Genomic DNA, 20,921 nt, shown 5'->3' with positions numbered 1-20,921 from the left:
ATGTGTCTGTATAGCAACTACAAAGATGAAATCCTGATCTTGACTGGAGTGCCTAGCTACTACCAAAATATAAAAAACCCATTTCAGTCTGTCTTACCAGATGTCAAATGCCAGCTGCTGGGTACATTTTAGCATTATGTTAACTACAATGTTATAGGCGAAATACCATTATTTTTGCTACAAGTTGAAAGGACTCAAATTAGAAATGTTTTCCAGTTTGAGGGCTTACTTTGAAAGGGAAGCCCTGTTATTTCCCAACTTTTAAAGCAAACACAGTACCAAGCATAAAACCTTGACTGTTAAGGTGTGATGCGACACAGCAAGACGACAAATGTGAGTTACAAAGACACTCTGAAAATGTGGTTTATTATTTACCTATTATTATTTTCTTATGTCATCAAAGCATGTTTGTTTGTTACTAGGGTTTATTCAGAAGTGTTGGGCTGCTGGAAGTTTTATTTATGATTTAAACGCCACACATATGTACATACATGTAGTTTACATGGGTTTTTCACAGAGAAAAGTCCTCTCCAGTCCAAAATATCTTTGGCTGCTAAAGTGTGCTCAAAAGGGCACCCATACTAGTTGCACATAAGGTTAAAATGCTCTGAGAACATGTCTGCCAACTGCACAGAGAAAATCTAAGTAGTGCAGCAGGATGTTAGAGTGCTCAAGTAAACAGCTTACCACCGTGCTAGGCCTGGTGTTCCCTCCCAATTATACAATGATGTGGGAGTCACGAGATCTGGAATAGCTCTTTTAGCGCAGATCCAAATTTATGCTTTTGAAAACAGTGTGGAAATTTTCAAATGCTGTGTAAAGGGCCTGGTTTTCTAAACAGTGCTGGACACTTGCAATTTCCATTGAATTCCATGTTATTTGCATGGGGGGGGGGGGGGGAGAGGTGAGAAAGCTTCATAGACTTTAAGGCCAGAAGGGACGATTATGATCTCGTCTGACCTCCTGCACACTGCAGATCATAGAACCTCGCCCACCCACTTCTGTACTATACCCATAACCTCTGGCTGAGCTACTGAAGTCCTCAAATCAGGATTTAAAGACTTTAAGTTACCGAGAATCCACCATTTACACAAGGTTAAACCTCCATGTGACCCATACCCCATACTGCTGAGGAAAGCAAAAAAACCCAGGGTCTCCGCCAATCAGACCCAGGGGAAAATTCCTCCTCAATCCCAAATATGGCAGTCAGTGGGACCCTGAACATTTTGGCAAGACCCAACAGCCAGACACTTGAGAAAGAATCCTCTCTAGTAACTCAAAGTCTCAAATAAGGCACCCAAAATTAACAGACACTTCTGTCAATTTTGGCCTTAATATTTATACTTCAATTCCTGATCTGTAAAACAGAATAATAAATTCCATTTTATAATCACAGGATACTGTGATATAAAACTCACTTATGTTTACAAAGCACTCAAATGCTGCAGTACAGAGTATCATAAAAAAGCCCATGAAAAAATTAATCTATATTCACCTTAGGCTATAGATGATACATAGTAAAAGAGACATAGGGCCCCTTCACCCCCACACTAAACGCAGAAGTTACTGAATAGGTACACATTCAGACAGCACCCTCCACACCTTGTGCACTGAAAGAGGCAAGGGTCCTGTGGAAAAAAATAGCTTGTGACCACATAATTAAAGACTGCTTTATGATGCATATGCACAAAGGGGTTGAATTAAGGTTGGATGGGCATTTCCTAACTTTTAAATTGCACTTTGCAATGTTAAAGATCTTTTAACAATTTTTTTATATACAAAAAAAAAAATCTAAGGGCATGATTCAATTACGATGCAAGTCCACTGGAATCTTTCCACTGACTTCAATGGAGAGTTTAACTGGGCTCTTTGTAGTTGTTTTTAAAAAACAAAACAAAACAAAAAACACTACAACACCACCATGTGGGGAGAAGAGTTGGAAGAAGGCAGTAAACCAACATTTACCAGTTTCCGTACATTCTCATTGTGCGTGTTTTTGTTTGTAATTAAACCTCAACAGGCTAGTACTTTCAGAATGTAAACTCTAAAAGCAAATATGTGAAAATATAACCAATGCTACGCATGAGGACAAACTGAATCAATGAAATCCACCATGAGGCAGACTTGTGCAGCACCTTCCCACATTAGTCCTTTCAATTTCAGTTTAATATCTAGTGTACTACCCAAATGAGGCAGTTTGAGAAATGAAGTATTCTTTCTAAAACTTAGAACAATGATCTTTTGAGAAAATTCAGGGTTATTAGTAATAATATTTGGTATTTGCATATTGTTTTACATCCTTAAATCTATATAGGATGTTCAGTTTCAGTCACTAATGCTTACCACAAGTATAGGTAGCCAACAAGGTTGCAAAGTAGGCATAAAATGATTTGATAGCCCTTTATAACTGCTTTGGACAGCTATAAGCAAACAAAGGATAAGGCAGTATAGATTTTTAAAAAAAATTCTCAAATGTATTTACGTGGTTCTTTTCTAAGGGAGGAGGGTGCACAGGCAAAGAGGAAGAAGAAAAGCAAGCCAGGCCAAGACACAGAATGAAATTAAACAATTCAGTGATGACCATTAAAAGTTAATTGATGGACGAGACCAAATTAAGATATTCTAGCTGCCTAAATCTATTAAGGAAATTTCTACCAAAGCACATTAGTGCTTTTGGTGCCAGCTATGAGAGAAAATTGTGTTTATTTTTCCTTACAAAGTAGCTCACTTCAAAACAGTCCCTTTTATACTGAAAATTAATATCCTGTTAAGAATTAATGATTAACAGAGTCATCAATGTTTTATATGGCAAAGCAAGATTTTATTTTATTATTTTAAAGTAGACTTTACCATAAGATACAGCACAATAAAACCTCCAGTTGTGTAAATAAAGGTCTGATAATCAAATTCAGATAGGTAGTAAGAAGCAATGATTTGATAAAATCACCAGAGCTGATGTTATCAGATATGCTAGTACAGGCTGATCCATCCCTTAGTGTCTAAAAAGAGACAGCAACTATAACTACTTCTTACTTCTGACTCTGTTACAGGCTCCTATGCTAAAAAGTGAAAACTGAAAGTTGTGGTTCTGGGAGAACTAAGCGATGCTTACATACATATATTTCTAGCAGCTAAATTTCTCTTTCTGATGTTTCCCTGCTGTTATTATTGGGCATAGACTGCCTTTTAATTGAGCAATAGGCTTAGTAGTTCCCAAGCCACCCAGTGTGTGTGTTAAGACAATTCAATTTGTCACTGCATTCAAAAAATGAAAACCACCTATAATTGAGATTCTGAAGTCAAAGAACAGTACAGGCTGAGATATCCAAGTCCAAGCCTCAGAAAATATTAGCATTTCCCTATTGTGGCTAGTTGCCATAATAGCAACTATTAGATACACTGAAGACACTTTTCAGTTAAAGGAGGTTAATGAAAAGTCAGAAGGAAGGGGAAAAGCAGTTAAAAAGGAGAGCCTCATATTTTAAATGAACAAAATATCATAAGCCACCTTGATAAAGAGATCAGTCCTGATGTCTTCATAGCCGATTCAGGTTTTGAGCATGGACAGCGCTATTTCAGGGCTATAGCTTTCCCTCTGTAAAGCCAGCAGAAAAGGAACCAACATCCTTATGAAGCTCTGGAATGTTCATCTTCTGAAATTTCCCTGGAATGTCCTGCAGGGTTTGGAAGGGGGTGGAGGGTGGGCTGCAAGAGAAGCAGGGGACTAGAACTCAGCCAGCATCATTGACGTCAGAGCAACCCCAATGTTTTCGTGATCTAAAACCAGATGAAGGTGACTGACCTAGTGCTGCAGGCTTCAATCTTCTCACTGTGGAGTAAATCAAATCCCACTCTGTGCAAGAAAAAGTGTGAACGTCATTTGGGGTTGGGTCAGAGAGTCAGGCTTACAAAGAGCTTCCATCAAGAGAAAGGACTGGAACAATGTACTTGCCCTTTAAGGGCTCAGGTGAGAGGTTCAATATGCTGAACTTCTGTTCAGTAAATAATAGCCTGCATTACAGCACAAACAGGCAGGTGGCATGTATGTTTAAGTCCAGGAAGAACGAGAGGCACAAGCATACCTTTTTAATGTGCCCTATTTCTCTGGATCTTTTGGTTCCAGCTCAGACAATATCCCAGAAACAAAGAGGTACCAGTATGGGAATCTAGCTGTGCAATGGCATGGAAACTAAACAAAAGCTTTAAAGTTACCTAAACTCCATTAAAATCTATTACCAATAAAAAAAAATAGGAAATTTTGGTAACAAAAACAAAACAAATACCTCTGGGCATGGAGCATAGCTGTGGAAAAGAAGGAACTGAAGCTGTTGGGAATCACATAGCTTCTTTAAACACCTGCTCTGAAGATTTTGTGCTGCAGAACAGTGCAGTGCGCTCTTTACAGTCAAAATGGGCTTTGCTTTTCTAGAGGTTCCCAAAGATCAATGGTGAGCAGGGAAAACTGTAAAATACAGAGGCAATCCTGAAGAAAATACCTCATTTGTTCAAATATATCAACTGCCAGCAAAACCACTGTGAACTTTCTGGTCCTAATTATTTCATTGAACGTCAGTGGTCACATGTGTAATACATTACCACAAGTTGCAACTCCTTGCAGCTAGTTGAAACCCTATACTTCTACACAAAAGATGCCCGAAATACCTGCCCATTCAAGAGCAAGTTCTAAAGAAATTCTGTCAGCATAAGGCATAAACTTGCAGCTCTAATATTAATTGACTGAAATATGTTTGACACCAAAAGCTAAGACTAATTTAATGGAAACCAAAATGGTGCTCAACGATCCCTGAAATAACAAATGCAATTCTGAATTAACTGTGAGATAAAGTTACCTTTTTAAGCTTTATGGCAGATACAGTAACCTTCTACCTAGTAATTGCTAAATAGATGACAGTAGCAAATGTAATTTAAATTATGTTTAACTTGTTACGAAAACAAGAACAGAAGCCTTGGATCTTCTGAAACAAACTCTTTAGTGACACTTGCAGACACTGTACTTGGCTGAACTGCACTGTATCAGCCAGCAGAAACAAGGAAGTGGCTGGATGAAGAAAGTCCACCGAGGCTCATATAGTATTTAATGTACTAATACATAAAAATGAGAGAGAGAGAGAGTTAACCATCTTTTTTTGTTCTCTAAATAGGTGTCTAGTTCTTTATTACACACTAGTTGCTCCATTTCACACTTTGACTTATTCTTACATATGGCTACGTGTCTGAATTCTTGCAATGTCAAGTTGTTCTTCAGCTTTAATTTATGCCCCCTTTTTCTTGTGTTTGACTCCAGATCAAATAGCTTGTAGTACAACGTAGCTTTCTTTTTCCTGTAGGATTCAATACGCCTCAGAAGAGCCCTCAACATTCAGCAATAGTACGTAGGATACTCCTTGTCTTTTAATCTTCCTAACCCTCACTTTTACAGAAATATAGACCTGTCTTATAATTTATAACTGTTGAAAAAAGTTAACTATAGCATCAACAGGGTCATTCAGGTTGCTCTTAGTAAAATATCCTTTTACATTGAAAGTAGTAGGTCCAATTTTCTATTGTGACCTCTAGACCAAAAAGAATCTGAATAACTTCTCATGTTATACTTCATGCTTTTATTTAGGCACCCAAGTAATTAATATTAAGAGGAAACAGTTATTTGCACCCAGCCCAGTCACAGAACCTTCTCCACATTTAGCATTTGTATTCCAGTACTGCCCAGGAGCCACAGAGATTGGACCAGGCACCGTATGTGCATATTGTTAGGACAGCCCCTGCTCCAAAGAGCTTTCAATCTAATTAGACAATACAGGCAAAGGCCTTAGTTAAACTTGCACATTATACTGCAATAAAGCTGCCCAGAGTGCTCTAACTCACTCCCCGTCCACACTGGCAAGGCATGTAGAGCGCTCTGTCTCCCTGTTTACAGCGCTACTAGTAGTCCACCTCCCCGAGAGGGATAACGTTTGCTGTGTATTGAGTGAGATGCTATAGTGTCACTGTGAATGTGGAGTTACTTTACAACGCTCTGATTGCCCTCCGGAAATGTCCCATAATCCTATTAACTGAAGTGGCATCACTTGTCTTTGTTGTGAACTCCAGCACCCTCCTGGCCACTATGGATGTAGAAACCCTCTACATCAACATTCCACACAAAGATGGACTACAAGCTACCAGGAACAGAATCCCCGATAATGTCACAGCAAACCTGGTGGCTGAACTTTGTGACTTTGTCCTCACCCATAACTATTTCACATTTGGGGACAATGTATACCTTCAAGTCAGCGGCACTGCTATGGGTACCCGCATGGCCCCACAGTATGCCAACATTTTTATGGCTGACTTAGAACAACGCTTCCTTAGCTCTCGTCCCCTAACGCCCCTACTCTACTTGCGCTACATTGATGACATCTTCATCATCTGGACCCATGGAAAAGAAGCCCTTGAGGAATTCCACCAGGATTTCAACAATTTCCATCCCACCATCAACCTCAACCAATCCATACAAGCGGTCCATTTCCTGGACACTACTGTGCTAAGCAGTGATGGTCACATAAACACCACCCTATCCCGGAAACCTCCTGACCACTATACTTACCTACATGCCTCCAGCTTCCATCCATGACACACAATACGATCCATTGTCTACAGCCAAGCTCTAAGATACAACCGCATTTGCTCCAATCCCTCAGACACAGAAAAACACCTACAAGATCTCTATCAAGCATTCTTACAACTACAATACCCACCTGCTGAAGTGAAAAAACAGATTGACAGAGCCAGAAGAGTACCTAGAAGTCACCTACTACAGGACAGGCCCAACAAAAAAAAACAACAGAATGCCACTAATCTTCACTTTCAGCCCCCAACTAAAACCTCTCCAGCGCATCATCAAAGATTTACAACCTAACCTGAAAAATGATCCCTCACTCTCACAGATCTTGGGAGACAGACCAGTCCAGCCTTACAGCCAGCCCCACAACCTGAAGCAAATACTCACCAGCAACCACACACCACACAACAAAAACACTAACCCAGGAACCTATCCTTGCAACAAAGCCAGATGCCAAGTCTGTCCACGTATTTATTCAAGTGACACCATCATAGGACCTAATCACATTAGCCACACTATCAGAGGCTCATTCACCTGCACATCTACCAATGTGATATATGCCATCATGTGCCAGCAATGCCCCTCTGCCATGTACACTGGCCAAACCAGACAGTCTCTACGCAAAAGAAAAAATGGACACAAATCTGACATCAGGAATCATAACATTCAAAAACCAGTAGGAGAACACTTCAACCTCTGTGGCCATTCAGTAAAAGACATAAGGGTGGCAATTTTGCAACAGAAAAGCTTCAAAACCAGACTCCAAGGAGAAACTGCTGAGCTTGAATTAATATGCAAACTAGATACCATTAACTTGGGTTTGAATAGAGACTGGGTGGCTGGGTCATTACACATATTGAATCTATTTCCCCATGTTAAGTATCCTCACACCTTCTTGTCAACTGTCTAAATGGGCCATCTTGATTATCACTACAAAAGTTTTTTTCTCCTGCTGATAATAGCTCATCTTAATTAATTAGCCTCTTACAGTTTGTATGGCAACTTCCACCTTCTCTGTATGTATGTGTGTATATATCTATCTTCTTACTATATGTTCCATTCTATGCATCCGATGAACTCAGCTGTAGCCCACGAAAGCTTATGCTCGAATAATTTTTTTCATCTCTAAGGCAAAGAAAAGTAGACTGACAACATACAAGCAAGGTTTCAGAGGTGCATGTCTTAATACTTTATTGAAAAAAAAAAAAAGCAACCTATGCCCTTCCACCCTCTCCCCCATTGCATTATTCAGGTGCCCCAGCCACTCTGTTCTCTCACCAATGTCCCAGATAACAAGCCTGTACTCCATCCTACCCACCCCACAGAGACTGATGTAAAGAAAAACCCATGCACCACACCAAACACAACTGTGTTTGTGTAATCTGAAGATTTGATTTAAAAAAAAAAAAAAAGCCTTTCACTCCATATGGTTCCATCTGCTCCTGCCCCACAGAGGGTTTGGGAGGTTCCTATCTCCACAGGTGCTCCCTTGGGGGCAATGATAGGGGCTGGCAACAAGGATTCTCCTGCCCTTCAGTTCATGCAGCTCCAGCCATTCTGACTCCATACCTTCTCCAGGTTTCTAGCGCCTGACTGTTTTATAAAATGTACATTTAGATTCATTCCATTTTCATATGCTAGTTTTGTACTGAAAATTTCTCTAAAACAGAATGCACAAAACATTTCACTCAGGCTTCTAGTTAAGAATTTGATTACTCACCTCTTTTGTACTGACTGCCATCTACCCACTTCTCCCCCTTTCTGCCTCGGACAAAAGCAGAGTTTGTCTCATCTCCTGAGCACATTTTTATCACTTTACTGCACATTCCTTCATCCAGGTCACAGACATACAGTAACAAACTTGGTTGTGAAACTGATCCCTGGAGCATTCCAGTCATCACTTCCAACACTGACTCTACTTGCAGAGAGGACAATTTGCCACAAAAGATTTTTACAAATATAAAATAAATATTTAAGACAGTAAGTAGATTTGATATTAAGGCTTCTTTAGGGCAAAGCATCAATTTAAAGTTTTACAATTAAGTTTTCTATTTCAACAATACACATATATCCCAACCATACAGAGGGGTAAACAGTTCTCTGATGCACAGGAATTTTAACACTTACCTCTCAGTAAAGGTAGAATGGTACAGCTAAATCTCACATATGCTGAAAAGGACACTCTTGGGTTCATTATGTATTTCCAATCTGGTCCTTTCATTAGTATTCGAAATGTTCATTTCCTAAATTGTACATGACAGTCACTTAAAACTCCATCTGGTATTTTTGATTTACACAGGGAAATTCCATGCTAAAATATGATGTGTAAATTTTTTAGCAGTGAGTGTAATTAACCATCGAACAATTTATGAAGGGTTGTGGTGGATGCTCCATCACTGACAATTTTTAAATCAAGACTGGATGTTTTTCTAAAAGATATGATGCTCTATGAATTTTTTCAGGTAAATTCTAGGGCCTGTGTTATACAGGAGGTCAGGCTAGATAATCACAATGGTTCCTTCTAGCCTTGGAATCTATAAACATTAAACGCACTGTATTTTCCCCCCAAAGAACATTACAAAAATTCTCAGACAAAAAGATTAAACAGGAGCAAAGATTGTAAATACCTCACTATTTGGGAGAGTCTTATAAACACTGTAGTTTTCTTTAATGAACACAAACTTTTGAAACTACAGAAATGCACAATCCAACCAACCTTAACTCCACTCTGTCTGCTACTACCTTCAAACCTGTACACTTAGCATAGCCTGTGAAAGAGAAATTTATCTGGTGGAGGAGATTTCATATACATTTAAGAAGTCTGAAGGTCAGGAGCTTAAATCCACTTTATTCGCACAGTATGCCTATGAGGTTTAGGAACTATGGAGTATGTTACTTAGGTTATGTACATGTGTATGATATACAAGTGTTGATATACATGTGTATGATATACAACATTCTGGGTGTTCAGGTTGGCATGTAATGTAGATAATTTTTGGTACATCCCTTGAAGTTTACAAATACAGTTGCTATGGATCTCTACTAAATCTCATACTACAGCAACACTTTCACATTTGAAAGTTCTTGCACATTTGGAGAAACAGTCCCAAAAAATGGTTCTGAAAGTGGACAGTTAAATGTAGACACCCATCTTTTTTTGGTAATTGTGTAGTCTTAAAGAAGATACAAAGTTGGTTGTATTTGTATAAAAATGACAGTAATGCACAAACAAGAGTAAAGCAATCCAGTTAGAGAACTTTTTTAATTCACTGATGTATTGAAGATGTGTGTCGTCTCAGGACAGGATTTTCTCCTACTTTTCAGTTCTGCATCGCTGACACAGTGACAGTTTGGGTGATCTTAAATGTGAATTTTCTATGTTTTATTACTATTATTATTGTTATTAAAGTATAACCATAACTCTGAATTTTCACACAAACATTTGTGGATTTTGAAAAAACAATAATGATCCCAAGTGCTTTAGTCCTCTAATCATGGTTGAAATTTAAAATCCTAAACCCAGCTTACATGTTTTGCTTGGGCATTTCCCTTATTTTTTAAAAATGTGTCAGAATTGCTCAGTTAACAATAGTCCTTGCTTAGCTTATGAACTTCAGAAGGACGGATCCTGCTCCTCTTCAGATACCCGACCTGCTTATCACACCCAACACAAGGAGAGGGAGCTATATATGAAGTGAAGAAGGGAGTCTATAATATGAGTTTATACGTGAAACTATTTCTAAGGCTTTGTCTACACTACCACTTTTGTTGGTAAAACTTGTGTCAGTCAGGGGTGTGAAAACACACCCCTGACTGACAAAAGTTTCACTGGCAGAAGTGCTGATGTGGACAGCGTTATGTCTGCAGAAGAGACTCTCCTGACAACATAGCTAATGCCACTTATTGGGGATGGTTTAATTATGGCGGCAAGAGAGAGCTGTGCCACTGTAAGGACAATAGTGTAGACATAGCCTTAAAGACTAAATGGCCTTCTGTTTCTTCCCAGACCAGCACTACTATTCATTTCCCAAAATGGCATTCGCTTTCTCATTCTCCCTCCAAATCTACCCTCTCCTCTGCATATGGTTCCTTATATGCTATTCCTCTTCTAGAGCTGTGGATTTTTTAAAAAAAATGCATATCAGGCCTCATCAGGTATGAGAAAACACCTGAATAATTAGATAATTCTGCTAATGATTCCCACCCTAGAACCAGCCAAAGGCACATGCCCTCATCAACAGCAACAGATAAGCTTGGTGTCTGTTAGCACCACAACCGCTTAGAAAAAAACAAAAAAAGTTACTTTATCAGTCAATCTTCTTATTCTTATCTCCCAAGCAACATGCCCAATTTACCTAAAGATATCCAGAAACATTACATTCTGACAAAAAGAAGATAGTGTCTCCCCTATGCATAACTGAACGCTGACAATAGAACAAGGTCACGGCACCAGTTTATTTAAAGGCAGAATTCCTTTTTGGGCCCAGATAAGAAGGGCACAAGTGACAACATACAAAGTGTTTGATCCTGCAGTCCTAACACACCTGTAACTTCTGTTGAAACCAGCAGAGGCCCATCTAAACTAGAGAATTATACCATGTGTAATTAAAGCATTAGTTAGCCTCTGTGTAACTAGCATGTAACAAACCATCCTCACTATAAATCCTATTTCATTTACATCTATCTCCACATCCAGCACTGGAAGTAAAGTGACGCAGGAGAATTGTCCATTATTGGATAGTATCTGGAGAACTAATTGTGTTGTACTCCAAGTTACTTATCAAAACCAGAAGTGTAACATTGAGCATACCCTTAGAATATTAGTAGCAAATTTGTGTGTAGACATTTGACATAGTAGAAGACTAATAACTTATTACCACTGACTTCCAAGGCCTAAAAGTGTGTGTGTGTGTAGAGAATTGCAGGATGGGATGTAGAGTACACTTTACATAAATATTCAAGTAGCACACAAATCATTACTTGGAGCCATTAGACACAAATGACTCAAGGAAATGCTGATGTCACTCCCAGATATGTTTTGGCAGCACTGGCTTTCCATATGCCAAGATAAAAATAATATAAATGTCTCCAATCCAATGGTGAACAGTTGTTAAAGAGTAACAAACCACACCATTTATTGTTTCACTGGGATCCTGAAGATAAACAGCCTTTTTTAGAAGAAAAAAAATGTTATAAACTACATCAGGATATTAAATTGAGGAACATAATCCATGGAGATTTGGAACTTTGCAATGCTTACATCAAGTGTCTAAAGAAAAAGAACAACAAAGCAAAAAGGTATGTAGGTAGGAACACATATTTGTGCCTAATACTTATGGAAAAAAGGGTTCAAGTTTAATTTATTCATGTTAAAATATGACCTCTCTAAAACTGCTGAGATTAATGAACATAAGAACAGCCATCCTGGGTCAGACCAAAGGTCCATCTAGCCCAGTATCCTGTCTAGTTCTTTTTTGAATATGGTGTAGTCTTGGCCTTCACAGCATCCTCTGGCAAGGAGTTCCACAGGTTGACTGTGTGTTGTGTGAAAAAATACTTCATTTTCTTTGTTTTAAACCTGCTGCCTATTAATTTCATTTGGTGACCCCCTAGTTCTTGTGTTATGAGAAGGAGTAAACAACACTTCTTTATTTACTTTCTCCACCCCAGTGATGATTTTATAGACCTCTATCATATCCCCCCCTTAGTCATCTCTTTTCCAAGCTGAGAAGTCCCAATCTTATTAATCTCTCCTCATACGGAAGCCATTCCATACCCCTAATCATTTTTGTTGCCCTTCTCTGAACCTTTTCCAGTTCCAAAGTGTCTGTTTTTGAGATGGGGCAACCACATCCGCACACAGTATTCAAGATATGGGCGTACCATGGATTTATATAGAGGCAATAGGATATTTTATGTTTTATAATCTATCCCTTTCTTAATGATTCCCAGCATTCTGTTAATGTGCAGCAGCAGTCAAAAACGCTGAGACCACAATGACTCAAAGATCTCTCTCGAGTGATAACAGCTAATTTAGACCCCATCATTATATTTTATTTGTATAGTTGAAATTATGTTTTCCAATGTGCATTACTTTGCACTTATTAACATTGAATTTCATCTGACATTTTATTGCCCAGTCACCCAACTTTGTGAGATCCTTTTGTAGCTCTTCAGTCTGCTTCAGACTTCGCTATCTTGTGTAGTTTTGTACCATCTGCAAATTTTGCCACCTCACTGTTTAGCACTTTTTCCAGGTCATTTATGAATATGTTGAACCGTACTGGTCCCAGTACAGACCCCTGGGGGACAACACTATTTGCCTCTCTCCATTCAAACTGATCATTTGTTACTACCCCGTGTTTCCTATCTTTTAACCAGTTACCAATCCATGAGAGGATCTTCCCTCTTATCCCATGACAGCTTACTTTGCTTAAGAGCCTTTGGTGAGGGACCTTGTCAAAGGCTTTCTGAAAATCTAAGTACACTATATCCACTAGATCCCCCTTGTTCACATGCTTGTTGACCCCCTCAAATATTCTAGTAGATTGGTGAGGCACGATTTCCCTTTACAAAAACCATGTTGACTCTCTCCCAACAAATTATTTTCATCTATGTGTCTGACAATTTTGTTCTTTACTATAGTTTCAACCAGTTTGCCCAGTACTGAAGTCAGGCTTACTGGCCTGTAATTGCTGGAATCACCTCTGGAGCCCTTGTAAAAATTGATGTCACATTAGCTATCCTCCAGTTATCTGGTACAGAAGCGGATTTAAATGATAGGTTACAAACCAGTTAGTAATTCCGCAATTTCACATTTTAGTTCCTTCAGATCTCTTGGGTGAATACCATCTGGTCCTGGTGACTTATTACTGTTTAGTTTATCAATTTGATCCAAAACCTCTTTAATGATACCTGAGTCTGGGACAGTTCCTCAGATTTGTCACTCAAAAAGAATGGCTCAGGTTTGGGAATCTCCCTCACATCCTCAGCTGTGAATACTGATGCAAAGAATTAATTTAGTTTCTCCATAATGGCTTTATCGTCCTTGAGTGCTCCTTAAGCATCCCGATCATGCAGTGGCCCCACTGGTTGTTTAGCAGGCTTCCTTTTTTGGTCCTCTTACTATGTGTTTTAAATGGGGATATACATTTAAGTTGAGCCTCTATTATGGTGTCTTTAAAAAGTTTCCATGCAACTTCCAGGGATTTCACTTTTGGCACTGTGCCTTTTAATTTCTTTTTAACTTCCTCATTTTTGTGTATCACCCTTTCTGAAATTAAATGCTACCATGTTGGGCTGCTGTGGTGTTTTCCCCACCACAGGGATGTTAAATGTAATTATTTTATGGTCACTGTTACCAAGTGGTCCAGCTATATTCACCTCTTGGACTAGACCCTGTGCTCCACTTAGAACTAAATCAAGAATTGCCTCTCCTCTCTCTTGTGGGTTCCAGGACTAGCTGATCCAAGAAGCAGTTATTTAAGATGTCAAGAAACTTCATCTCTGCATTCCGTCCTGAGGTGACATGTACCCAGTCAACATGGGGAGAGTTGTAATCCCCAGTTATTACTGATTTTTTTTATTTTTATAGGCTCTCTAATCTCCCTGAGCATTTCACAGTTACTATCACCATCCTGGTCAGTAATATATCCCTACTGCTACATTCTTATTATTTGAGCATGGAATTACTATCCACAGAGATTCTATGGTACAGTTGGGTTCATTTAAAATCTTTACTTCATTGGATTCTATACTTTCTTTCACATATCGTGCCACACCACCACAACCTGTTCTGTTCTTCCGATATATTTTGCACCCTGGTTTTATTGTGTCCCATTGATTACCCTCATTCCACCAAGTTTCTGTGACACCTAGTATATCAATATCCTCATTTAATATGAGGCACTTTAATTCAACCATCTTATTACTTAGACTTCTAGCATTTGTACATAAGCACTTAAAAATTGTCACTTTTTAGCTGTCTGCCATTACATGATGTAATTGAATGGGACTCTTTCATTTGACTGTTTCTCATCAGATCCTACCCGAGAGTGACCTGCTGACTAAGTGCTGCTTGCACAAACTAAAGATGCCGGGGGTAGTTATGAAACTGGATACTTTGTATTTTCAGGTCTCCTGAATATTAAGGATTAAAATTAAATTAAACTGGTTTTGTTACAAGAGAGGGAAACAGCTCCTTTCTTTTTGTAATTTCACTGTGCCCTTTTGGACATGTCCATCCCTTACCCTCCACATATCTAGTAGTTTCCCTGAGGGGACGTCTAAACATTAAAACGGACTATGCCAATTACATATAAAAACTTTAAAAGTGATACTCTGTAGTTCAAATTACTGGAGAAAACCTAGATACTGGTCAAATAAATCCTCTTTTTTGACCTGTACACATGCTTGCACCTTTCCATAAAAGCCAGAAATAGAAGGAAAACTGCTTGCCAAATGGAATCTGAAAACCAGAATTATAGTAAAAACTTAAAAAAAAATTACTCTTAGTTAAATTCACTCCAGGAAACTGCTGAGTTTGTGTCTATGGAGACTTTAAGCTGCTTGATAATTTAAAAAACGAACAAACAAAACAGAAAAGGATATCACATCAGTTACATAAGTAAGTCAGCCGAGAGGTGAAATAGTTTCCTTGAAGCTGAAATATTATTTACACTTCATTACCAGGTCTGGGAACTTCCTGTCATCAGCCTTCCTTATTACTTTCCTGCAAAAGTACTGGCAGGCAGACTCAGGTGGCATTCAGTCAATGCTCTGGCAAGTACAAAAACTGTACCGTGATAAGTTGCAAACTGATTGCAAAGATGCGTTCTTGAGCATATCAGGTACATCAGGATACTTCTCTCCCATAACAGTAAGGTTGACATTTCTCACTCATTTCAGACATATGGCTATTTAGATACATGCACTTTAAAAAAAAAAAAAAATTATGTCCACTCTGCTCCTCTAATTGTGGGGAAAAAAAAAAAAAGATTAGCCCTATTCTATGCAAATACAGCAAAAAGCCCACACTGAAGTTATTCTCAATGTGAAGTTGTGGTACCTTAAATACTTGAGTATAGCACCTTGCAAATAGTGCAATGGAACAGATTAGGACTAATCTCTTTTCAAATTCACCCTCTCTACATGAGAATTTTTCACTCAGCATAGAATTACTGGAAGCAAAGTCAAATAAAGACTGGAACCACTCAACACGACTACAGTACAAATAAGTAATCTACCATTACCATAGTAGGTAAACAAGTCAATTATTAACATATTTATTCGCATACACCTGTCAGCATATAGAAATATTATCCCTAATTTACAGAGGGGGAACAAGTGGCACAGAGAGACTGTGTGATTTGTACAAGGTCACACAGGAACTCTGTGGCAGAACAGGAAATTGAACCCCAATCTCCTAAGACCCAGGCTAGTGCCCTAAATACAGGACCTGTCCCTCCTCTCTAAACAATATCTGCTCGCCTGTATACTTACAGTTTATGATTTCACATGTAATCTGGTATTTTGCCTCAGGTCTAACCCTCTTGTGGGGTAGTGTGTGTGAACCAACTACTTCCTCTGCCTACTGATGGTCCTGGTAACTCACTCTTTTGAAGTGCATGGTTTGTGCCACAGATCCTGCATTTGATCCTTTACCCCAGAATCCTCATTTGTGGGAAGACTGCAATTTATCCCTAGCATCTGCTTCCTGAAGGCTCCATGAGTGGCACCTTGAGTGGAGAATGCTGCCTGTGCCCCATCCCACAGTCTTGCCCTTCAGGGCCATAGCTTCCCACCTCCAACATCAGTTTCTTGGGGTAATAGGATAAGCACTATTGGACAGCCCATCCCGCTTGAGAATCCAGCTCTCAGGAGAATGGAGCAGTCAATAGGTAGCCACATTTTGTCATTCTGCCCAGCCCCACCTTGATAGGGCAATCAGAGCAAGGGCAAAGACCCGGGAAGAGAAAGGAAAGAGAAGTTCTTCTCATGCTGCTCCCCCCGCTCCCCAAAACAGAACCTACTGGGTGGGGGGAGGGGAAGAAAAAGCAGTCCTTCTCATGCCACCTCCCCCACAATACAGGGCCAATACAGGGGAGAGAAGAGAGGTTCTTCCCATTCCATCCCTGCCCCCCACCCCCGCGCAATACAAAGCCAATGGGTGGGGGAGGGGAGAGGTTCTTCCCATGGCTGATCCCTTCCCCAATACAGAACCAATGCGGGGGGAGGGGGGGGGGAAGGTCCTTCCCACATCACCCTCTTCCCCCACACAGGACCAACTGGGGGGGAAGAGACGAGAGGTCCTTCCCCTCCCCCCAGCAGAGAACCCCACAGTGTGGGGCCCCAGGACAATGTGAGGGAAAGGGGGTGCCCTCCTGCCCGGCGCACCCCGCCTGGCCCCAGTGCTGGGGGGCGGGGGGGGCAGCGATCCTTGCCCCCCCCGCCCGTGCCCCGAGGCGCGGCCCGCGCCCCCTCCCCCGCGAGCCGCCGGCCCGTGGTGCGGGGCTCTCAACCCGCCTCTACCTGTGCCGGGGTGGGGGCTCCGGCTGGTCCCGCGAGCGGGGCTGGGCCGGGCCGGGCCCCTCCGGCCGAGGGGCGGCTGGGTCGAGCCCCGCTCCCGGCCCCCCGCCACTCCGGCCGCCTCTCCTCCTCGCCTTTAGTTTGACCTTTTCCGTGTCTCTCCGCTCCCGGCCCCGACACTCTTTGACGTCAGTCCCCTAGCAACCAATCCCCGCCCCCTCCAACTCTCGCGCTCGCACACAGGGTGGGCGGGGAACCCGGCTCGGAGTAGCCAATCAGCGCACAGGCCACCGCCTCTTCTCCCCTCCCCGCCGCTCGAGCGCGCGCGCGCGCGCGCGCTGTTGCCTCGTGGCCTGGAGGCGCGCGTGCCGGGCCCGGGGAGGGGCCTGGCGGCGCGAGTGGCCGGGGTCCCCGCTGCACCTGTGCCTGCGTGCTCCAACCCCAGCCTGCGGGCCGCGGCTGCCCCCCTGTCCGTGCGCATACCGCGCACCCTGCACCGTCTGCGCCGTGCACCTTGTGTGCGCTCCGGGTTCGTGCCTCGCCGGCCGCGGGACACGAGTGAACTTCCCTTGCCCCCCCCCCCCCCCCCCCGCGAGTGTGAGCGCAGGCTCAGGGGAGGGAAGAGCAGGGCGGCTCAGGGCGTCAGAGCGAAACGCCTCTGGCCTTTCGGCGGGAGGAGTTGGGAAGGGGAAGAGCAGCGGCGCTTCCCCGGCGCGGCTCCTGCGGCGGGGTGCTCTTTGCTCGGTTCTCCCTGGGCAGAGGACAGGCAGGGATGCAGGGAGAGATTCTTGCACCCGAGTTGCATTCCTACCTCCCCCCGCCCCCGCTGACTCCTGAGCTTTAAGGAGTTCAGTCTCCTGATTCCTCACTGCCCCCCCCCTCCCGCCTTAGTGGGCCAATGTCCATCTTCCCTACACACACTTTCTGTGGCTCCAGCTAGTGGCGTTGGAACAATTTTTGTGGTGGGGGCGCTGAAAGCCATTAAACGCAACTGTAACGCCTGTGTATGGTGGAAACTACTTCAAGCCAGGGGTGCTTGTGCACCTTCAGCACCAGCCTTCCCTTCAGATTCCTAACCTAAAGCCTGCTCCCACTGCCTGGGGGGGAGGGGGGGGCATGTGTGGGGAGATTAGCTACTTGCAATATAGAGTTGAATAAAACTTGGCAACTGTGTGCATGAGTTATACCCGCCCCACTGTATATGCACTGTTATACCTATATACCATCTACTGTACATCCACAGTGCTCACTCATGCACAATACACTGTGCAGCCTCTGCCCTGGTCTACACTAGGACTTTAGGTTGAATTTAGCAGCGTTAAATCGATGTAAACCTGCACCCGTCCACACAATGAAGCCCTTTATTTTGACTTAAAGGGCTCTTAAAATCGATTTCCTTATTCCACCCCTGACAAGTGGATTAGCGCTTAAATCGACGTTGCCGGCTCGAATTTGGGGTACTGTGGACACAATTCGATGGTATTGGCCTCCGGGAGCTATCCCAGAGTGCTCCATTGTGACCGCTCTGGACAGCACTCTCAACTCAGATGCACTGGCCAGGTAGACAGGAAAAGAACTGCGAACTTTTGAATCTCATTTCCTGTTTGGCCAGCGTGGCAAGCTGCAGGTGACCATGCAGAGCTCATCAGCACAGGTGACCATGATGGAGTCCCAGAATCGCAAAAGAGCTCCAGCATGGACCGAACGGGAGGTACGGGATCTGATCGCTGTTTGGGGAGAGGAATCCGTGCTATCAGAACTCCGTTCCAGTTTTCGAAATGCCGAAACATTTGTCAAAATCTCCCAGGGCATGAAGGACAGAGGCCATAACAGGGACCCGAAGCAGTGCCGCGTGAAACTGAAGGAGCTGAGGCAAGCCTACCAGAAAACCAGAGAGGTGAACAGCCGCTCTGGGTCAGAGCCCCAAACATGCCGCTTCTATGATGAGCTGCATGCCATTTTAGGGGGTTCAGCCACCACTACCCCAGCCGTGTTGTTTGACTCCTTCAATGGAGATGGAGGCAATACAGAAGCAGGTTTTGGGGACGAAGAAGATGAGGAGGAGGAGGAGGTTGTAGATAGCTCACAGCAAGCAAGCGGAGAAACCGGTTTTCCTGACAGCCAGGAAGTGTTTCTCACCCTGGACCTGGAGCCAGTACCCCCCGAACCCACCCAAGGCTGCCTCCTGGACCCAGCAGGCGGAGAAGGGACCTCTGGTGAGTGTACCTTTTAAAATACTATACATAGTTTAAAAGCAAGCATGTGAAAGGATTACTTTGCCCTGGCATTTGCGGTTCTCCTAGATGTAGTCCTAAAGCCTTTGCAAAAGGTTTCTGGGGAGGGCAGCCTTATTGCGTCCTTCATGGTAGGACACTTTACCACTCCAGGCCAGTAACACGTACTCGGGAATCATTGTAGAACAAAGCATTGCAGTGTATGTTTGCTGGCATTCAAACAACATCCGTTCTATATTTCTCTGTGTTATCCTCAGGAGAGTGAGATATAATTCATGGTCACCTGGTTGAAATAGAGTGCTTTTCTTCAGGGGACACTCAGAGGAGCCCATTCCTGCTGGGCTGTTTGCCTGTGGCTAAACAGAAATGTTCCCCGCTGTTAGCCACAGGGAGGGGGGAAGGTTGAGGGGGTAGTCACGCGGTGGGAGGAGGCAAAATGCAAAGCACATGTGCTATGTATGTAATGTTAACAGCAAGGTTTACCCTGAAAGAGTGTAGCCACTGTTTTATAAAATGTGTCTTTTTAAATACCGCTGTCCCTTTTTTTTTCTCCACCAGCTGCATGTGTTTCAATGATCACAGGATCTTCTCCTTCCCAGAGGCTAGTGAAGCTTAGAAAGAAAAAAAAACGCACTCGCGATGAAATGTTCTCCGAGCTCATGCTGTCCTCCCACACTGACAGAGCACAGACGAATGCGTGAAGGCAAATAATGTCAGAGTGCAGGAAAGCACAAAATGACCGAGAGGAGAGGTGGCGGGCTGAAGAGAGTAAGTGGCGGGCTGAAGAGAGTAAGTGGCGGGCTGAAGACAGGGCTGAAGCTCAAATGTGGCGGCAGCGTGATGAGAGGAGGCAGGATTCAATGCTGAGGCTGCTGCAGGACCAAACCAGTATGCTCCAGTGTATGGTTGAGCTGCAGCAAAGGCAGCTGGAGCACAGACTGCCACTGCAGCCCCTCTGTAACCAACCGCCCTCCTCCCCAAGTTCCATAGCCTCCACACCCAGACGCCCAAGAACGCGGTGGGGGGGCCTCCGGCCAACCAGCCACTCCACCACAGAGGATTGCCCAAAAAAAAGAAGGCTGTCATTCAATAAATTTTAAAGTTGTAAACTTTTAAAGTGCTGTGCTTAAAGTGCTGTGTGGCATTTTCCTTTCCTCCTCCACCACCCCTCCTGGGCTACCTTGGTAGTCATCCCCCTATTTGTGTGATGAATGAATAAAGAATGCATGAATGTGAAGCAACAATGACTTTATTGCCTCTGCAAGCGGTGATTGAAGGGAGGAGGGGCGGGTGGTTAGCTTACAGGGAAGTAGAGTGAACCAAGGGGCGGTGGGTTTCATCAAGGAGAAACAAACAGAACTTTCACACCGTAGCCTGGCCAGTCATGAAACTGGTTTTCAAAGCTTCTCTGATGCGTACCGCGCCCTCCTGTGCTCTTCTAACCGCCCTGGTGTCTGGCTGCGCGTAACCAGCAGCCAGGCGATTTGCCTCAACCTCCCACCCCGCCATAAACGTCTCCCCCTTACTCTCACAGATATTGT

The 20,921-nt window shown here is 42.8% G+C and overlaps 2 protein-coding genes across 3 annotated transcripts in view; one reads left to right on the top strand and one right to left on the bottom strand.

The window, feature by feature from the left end:
- Positions 1-17,307, bottom strand: part of ZFAT (zinc finger and AT-hook domain containing) — a 232,878-nt gene extending 215,571 nt beyond the window's left edge. For both annotated transcript variants that reach the window (XM_048841712.2, XM_075124919.1), the window contains exon 1: positions 17,150-17,307. The gene's annotated coding sequence lies outside the window, so the exon portion shown is untranslated. The remainder of the gene's footprint in view (positions 1-17,149) is intronic.
- A 198-nt stretch (positions 17,308-17,505) lies between these two features.
- Positions 17,506-20,602, top strand: LOC125632866 (uncharacterized). The gene is made up of 2 exons (XM_048841718.2): positions 17,506-19,362; positions 19,939-20,602. Exons 1-2 carry the CDS (start codon positions 18,780-18,782, stop codon positions 20,079-20,081), a joined length of 726 nt encoding a protein of 241 aa, XP_048697675.2. The 5' UTR covers positions 17,506-18,779; the 3' UTR covers positions 20,082-20,602.
- The last annotated feature ends 319 nt before the right edge of the window (positions 20,603-20,921 follow it).

The sequence above is a fragment of the Caretta caretta genome, chromosome 2, assembly GCF_965140235.1.
Source record: "Caretta caretta isolate rCarCar2 chromosome 2, rCarCar1.hap1, whole genome shotgun sequence".
NCBI lineage: Eukaryota > Metazoa > Chordata > Testudines > Cheloniidae > Caretta > Caretta caretta.
This window is presented reverse-complemented; position numbering and strand designations above follow the sequence as displayed.